This window comes from Austrofundulus limnaeus, unplaced genomic scaffold (assembly GCF_001266775.1).
Source record: "Austrofundulus limnaeus strain Quisiro unplaced genomic scaffold, Austrofundulus_limnaeus-1.0 Scaffold73, whole genome shotgun sequence".
Taxonomy (NCBI): domain Eukaryota; kingdom Metazoa; phylum Chordata; class Actinopteri; order Cyprinodontiformes; family Rivulidae; genus Austrofundulus; species Austrofundulus limnaeus.
This window is the reverse complement of record NW_013952475.1, coordinates 1,273,521-1,280,078: the sequence shown is the minus strand read 5'-3', so window position 1 is coordinate 1,280,078 and position 6,558 is coordinate 1,273,521. Positions and strand designations below refer to the sequence as shown.

Below are 6,558 nucleotides of genomic sequence, written 5' to 3'. Positions count from 1 at the left end.
CCCCCAGTCTCCTCTGAAGAGTGGTGGTTAAAAATGGCATTGTGTCAGAATAGGATTTGACTGCAGCAGTGCAAGAAACAGCCAATTTCCTCTGTTTACAAAGTTTTCCAGTTTGACCCTAATTGACTCCTGTTGAAATCCATGGCGCAAGAAATGCAGAAACTTCTCAAAATGCAGCAAGTCTCAAAGATTAACATCTATGTTTTCACGCTGCTTWCTTCACTCGACGATTTCTCTGGAAAATGGACTTTTAACAGCATAATTTTCTTCTGACGAAAAGCAAAAACAAAAGATTGTTTGTGGGAACAATGCATGTTTTATCCCTGATGTACATCTTGACTTGGCGTCACTTTTTACTTTCAAATCTAAAAATGAGCTTACATGTAATATAGTTATTGTTTATTTAAAATTTGTCAGCTCGTACAGTACAGAAGTAATTTCATACAACTAACATCTAAGGTTTTGCAGATAAACATGCTCAATGTTTTGTTCTAAGTCAAACAAACAAGCACATAAATCACAAAGCTGACACACACACACACACACACACACACATTGTAGTCCGTAACTCACACACATCAACCCTCCTGGGTTCTTATTATCCCTAAAGTTGTAGTTCACCTTCAAGACCAGTTCATTAGTCATCCAGGAAAGAGCTGGGCTCAGCTGCTGAAACAGCGCTGCTATTGATAAGAGGACATGAAGCAGAAAGAGCTCCTGTCAGAAATGCCAGTTCTGCATCCCATGCCTCTGCTTCTCGATGTTCTGGAGTGTACATCAAACTAAAGATCATTTAAACGTGTCCAGGTGTTGCTCAGTTTGGAAGCAGAAGTAGGAACGTTAGGAAAGTAATTTTAAAAAAGGTGAATAAATGTTTTTTGGGGAAAAAGGAAGGTTTATTTGACTGTCAGACGAAAYTTAACATCAATGTATTAAATATAAGCTTAGAACAAGCTTCAATTTGTAGTAGGTAAATATTTCTAATGATKTGTGTCTTCTGTTTTACAGGTTGTTATGGTGTGAAGCCTGGCTCTGTCAGTAATAGCTGGACGTGCTGCAGATGTGCAGCAGAAGCGTGGACAGAAGTTAGTAGCAATTACAGCTTATGGTCACACACAAACCTGAAAACAGTGAGCCAGAAGAACAATTGTCTTTAAGTCCTATAAACAAAATAAAAATAAGTTATTGTTAAATCTGTGTGGAACCAGGCTCTCACACAAAACAATAATTAACTCAGCTGGCCTACGACTGTCAGGAAAAAAGTGTATAGCTGCTCAACATGAAGGCAAGCTTTGCTTTTTATGAGCTCATGAAGGAAAAACCTTCTGAAAATGCAAAAAAGTGTGAATTTTCTGAATGGAGGCCTTAGTGTTTTAGGTTTTTGAAGAYGTGGAGGTTTTAGCATGTGTGCTAATGTGTTCATTAGGTTCAGGGTTTCTTTTCCTTTAACAATGTTTTGTTTTTCAGGAGTGCTGTCTCTGTAACCTACGGGGAGGCGCTTTGAAGAGTACCACAGACAACAGGTGAGTGTTTAGATTATTGTAGAATGTTTCAGATTAATATTTTATAACATATCCACCGCTAACAGAACACTGAATCATTTGCCCTTCCTTCCTAAAGACACAAGTAAATAAAAACAGTTTTTCTCTTATTAGAAGTAGAATTAATATGTATTTTAAATTCATCTTTACTGTTTTGTTGAAGTTTTATGGGTGTGGGTTTTGTCTTGCTTTGTCTTCAGGTGGGTCCACATTATYTGTGCCATTGGTGTGGCAGAAGCTCGCTTCGTCAATGCCATCCAAAGAGAACCGGTGGATGTCAGCGCTATCCCAGAAACCCGGAAGAATCTGGTAAGTTCAAGCAAAATCAGCAACAAAAAATAAATAAATAAATAAATAAATAAATAGGTCAGCACATAAATCTGGTCAAACTAACTTTAACAATTCTTTCTGACCAAACTTAAACTTTGTACTGCCCACCGTGGTGATTTAATTTCTTGAGCTTTTCCTGCTCCTCAGTTGTTTTTTTTGCCCCTACTCGGAGGCAGATTGCTTTCTTTCCTGTTCATTGCCTCTGTTTCTGTCACTTTCCCCGTTACTCTACTTCCTTTTCTGGTGGATTGATAGATTTTTTTTTCTTTTTTGGGAGAAGTGGGGTAAAACAGACATGCTGAGGGGAATGGCTGAATAATCAGCTGTCATTTCTCACTGCGCCAAATGAACTGCATCGATCTTGTGGGTTGAAAGCAATTTCCCCATTGCTGCCGCATCTTTGAGCACAACTTGTTCAGTGCTTTCCTTTTGCTGTTTTTTTCTTCTTTGCAATCCGTCTTTCACAGTCTCTGCACCCCTGCAAGTGATATCAGCGCTCGCTGGTATATTATCACAAACTCGCAAATAATGTCACCTCTCCCTCCTCTTCTCTGTGAATAATCTATCAAAGACAAGCTGGCTGACATTTGCATTGGAGTGCTGTCAAAGCAGGATTCTTCCATCTCTTCTTAAAAAGCTTTGAGAAGAAGCTGTGCTCTCTAATGATTTGGATGACTGGGCTGATCAAATGTGAACACATGCACCCATGGAACCAGTTTTTATTGCAACATATTCAGCAGTCGCTGCGTTTCCCTCCTACCCTTGAACACTTGGCTCTCGAGGATGGAGAGTTTTTGCACAAGTAGTTTTTTTGTCTCATTTGTACAAATGTCTGGCACTAAAAGCCTGAAAAGTCTTTGAAAATGTATCTTTGTGAAAGTTCAGTCTTGCACTTTCTGTAGTGATATTGCAATTTCTGATTCCAAGCAGTCTCAAATGCATCCACAGGATGGTCCCGGTAAAAGTTTTAAGTCCCGCCCCMTCCATGTAAAGAAATAGGACTTTGCCTATCCATTCTACTGTGTAGATGTAAACTGTTTTTTTTAAGTTTCCGACTAAATATAAAATCCCAATAAAATGACATCAATATTTGTTTTCTGTTGTTGAGCTTTGCTTCTGTTTTCTCACCGCCCAGCTGAAGTGGAAAACTAAACTCGCTGGGTTAAAAACATAGTAGCAGGTGAATTATCTGTCCTGTGACAGAACAAAAATGAAGTATTGACATGGTAAAAATAAAAAAAAAACTTTATTGATTGGCACTGTGCTGCAGCTGCACACAATGATTGTTTTCCTAAGGAGGAGTTGCAAAGAAAGAGGGAGGGAAAAACCGTGCAAGTGGGGAATTGGAAAAAGCAAGAGTGTGTCAGATGGTAGATAATCACCAATGATCAAATTTAATAGAATTAAAATGAATAAATTTATTATATTTCTTCAATTAGGCAAATCTGCCAAGAGAATGATTAGTGTGTTACATCGCTGACTGTTGGCACGAGTTAAAAATTATGAYGCGCCTTTTTTTAACCAATCTGTACTTCATGTCATGAATAACATTTTTGATATGTTTAAAACATGCTAAATCCAAGAWCAAAGAGAAAATTGTAATTTTTATGACTTTTATCTTTGTACCTATGCATAGGTTTTACTGTTTTAGCATTGTTGGATTACAACTTTTTCTATATTTGTGCCATCAAACTCCCCTTTTCTGCATTTTTCTAAACTTTTAACCCTGAAAATGTACGTTTGTGTTTTTTAATTCCAGAAATGTGTGTTCTGCCACACAACGAATCCCAGTCTGAACCAAGGCGCCTGCATCCAGTGCACCTACGAGAACTGTGCCACTTCCTTCCATGTCACATGTGCTCAGGTCGCTGGGGTCGTGATGAAACCTGCYGACTGGCCGTACCTGCTGTCGGTCACCTGCCACAAACATAGGAAGAACCCTCAGAAGGTAGATTAAGAAAATGATCCATGAGTTCTAAAATTGCACCAATAAATGCTGGTGTTTATTTGGTTTCAGGAGAAGATCATAAAGGTGTTTGTTAGTAATTACAGAAAAACGCAGTTCCTAATACTGGTCTATGCTCTTATCTGATTCTTTTTTTTTCTTCTCTTTTTTCTTTTAGACCCGAGTAGTACCTACCGGTAAATCTCCTCAGATTCTGGACTTGGGTAAAAAGGTAATCGGCCGCAACGCTGACAACTGGTTCTACCCCATTTTGTAACTGATTAATTGAATGTTAGATGCAGTATTGTATTTTATACTTTCTGATCATTGCAGCTTTAAGGCCATAACAGAATAAGAGTTGGTGTGTGTCTTATCATGTGTTCTTTCTTTAACCTAAACAAGAATGAGTTAGGTTCTGATGTCTGACGTAAAAGGTAACACCTCCAGGGGTGTAACCAGGAAGAGATTTACATTATAAGGTCAATTCATATATAGTAGAGGGAGTTGTTAATGTGTTGAAGAGTCTCTGCTCAGAGCAGAGCTGCTCTGTTTTGTTGGGTTTTTATCTCAAGGTCTTGCGCTGAGGCCTGCTGAGTGCTGTACCTGGTTGGAGTCAGAAGATTGAGAATAAAGATTTAAGAAGAAATCTAGTTGGATTCCTGTTTATTCGGACATACCATTTTGAACAACAAATGTTTTCCTACAATTTGGTGACCCCGACGTGATGGATGATCTTGAATAAGCAGGAATATTGGATTTTTTTTGACTGAAGAACCTGAGAATGTTTTGAAACATCAACTGCTGAGAGTGAGGACAGAATCGCTTCAAGATGCCTCCTTTCTTTTCCAAAGAAGATTTCTGCCAGYTTCTCCAAAATGTGACGGTGTTGGATTTCAAGATTCATTGTCTGGAAGAGATGAATGCTTTGGAGAACTCAACATGCGTTCAAATGGGTGAGAAGGCTGAGATGAGAGATCAACTAGCCGAGGAGATGGAAGCTGCTTCTGAGATTAAAGCTGTATGGAACTCTCTGGGTGCCAGACCAAAAAATCTCTCAGGAAGGTTTCAGCTCTTAGATGACAACGAATGGCCAGAGTTACCCCTAATTTACATTACTTGCGTTCCGTCACCGCTCTGGTCCGGTCCGACCTCCGCAGCAAATACGCAACCATTATAATCAATGAGAGTGTTTACACTGGCTGCGCAGGGCAGTGGTGAGCGGACGGCGATCCGTCAAAATTGGAACAGATCCTATTTTTGCTGGAGGACGGAGCAGCGTCAGAGTCAATTTTTAAAGATTACGTCGCACCAACAGGAAAAGACAAGAGCACAACATCCGTATTTTCAAAATAAGACACTATTCGGCTGAATAATTTTTCGGAATAATGTCGAAATTGCGGCTATATTAATAAATATACGAATATATTTCTACACAAGTGCAGTCAGAATGTATCGTTCTGTTTGGGAAGCAGATGGAAACATGTAGCATGAAGCATATGTGTACACACACGATACACGTGTATTTTATTTTGAAATCAGAAGTTTCAGAAAGCAGACAGCGAGACAGTTTCAACATAGATACAAAAAGCCTTTATATTGTTTTCAGCTGTGTTTGGAGTTCCTCTTTCACAGAATTAATTATTTTTTCCTGTGACTTCCACACTTATCACTGAATTTATCGCGCCATCTCCTCTGTCGGACCGGAGCGGAGCGGAGGTAGTGTAAACTGGACTTGAAACGCACAGCTGCGACCTGCGCAGCGGAGTGGTGCGCACCGGAGACGCATGCAGTATAAATCCGGGGTTACAGAGAAATGCTTTTTCTCCCCCAGCAAGGAGAAGAAAAGAGCAACAGGCTCGAATCAAAACAACTGATAACAGCCAGAGAAATGAAGACAGAGCAGTCTTTCTTCAAAAACAGATTCACACCACTGGAAGAAACTGGTGAGTCTGAACAAAGTTCATCCTCTGATCTCAGAGAGGGACCTGGGACCAGATCCAGATCAAGACCAAAACAAGTCCAAAGAGAGACTTTCAAGAATCAAGAAATGCTGATCATCACAGATAAGACGGTGAATGAGATCAGATGCTTCTGGAACAAGAAAAAAGTCAAAGTCCTGAGTTTTGCTGATAAAGTGTCTGACCTCGCAGAGAAGATTCTGGAAATCACAGCTGAGTATCCTGCTCTGAAGTTGCTCATCATTCATACACGAAGTGATGACGTTATGAACCGACAGTCAGAAATCTTGAAGAAGGATTTCATTCAGTTGCTGAATGCGGTTAAAAATCTCAACATGGATGTATTGATGAGTGGGCCAATTCCTACAGCCTGAAGAGGGGCTGAGAGGTTCAGTAGGCTGTTTGCCCTTAATGGTTTTTTGGGAAAGTTCTGTGCTGACCACTCAATCAATAAGTTTATTCACTCAATTCAAAAATTTTCCTCATTATAATATACAAACACATTTTCGTTTAACACATACTATGCATGAGTAAAAAGGGAGCAGGAAAAAGAAAAACCTTGTATAAACCTGCTCCTTTCTCAATAATTACAATTATTTTTCATGGCCACATACATTAAATCACAAATAGAATCTGTAAACAATACAGTGGGTAAAGTAAGTATTGAACACGTCACCATTTTTCTAAGTAAATATATTACTAGAGGTGCTAATGACATGAAATTTTCACCAGATGTCGGTAACAACCCAAGTGATCCATACATACAAAGAAATCAAACCATAAA

General features: G+C 39.3%; 1 protein-coding gene across 1 annotated transcript in view; it reads left to right on the top strand.

Moving 5' to 3' along the window:
• The window catches only part of kdm4b (lysine (K)-specific demethylase 4B), a gene marked incomplete in the record, with an annotated part of 53,355 nt that overhangs the window by 40,023 nt on the left and 6,774 nt on the right, over positions 1 to 6,558 (top strand). The window contains 5 exon segments of the mRNA XM_014010778.1: positions 1,009 to 1,085; positions 1,468 to 1,523; positions 1,742 to 1,850; positions 3,631 to 3,819; positions 3,995 to 4,048. Coding sequence (XP_013866232.1) covers positions 1,009 to 1,085; positions 1,468 to 1,523; positions 1,742 to 1,850; positions 3,631 to 3,819; positions 3,995 to 4,048 — 485 coding nt within the window.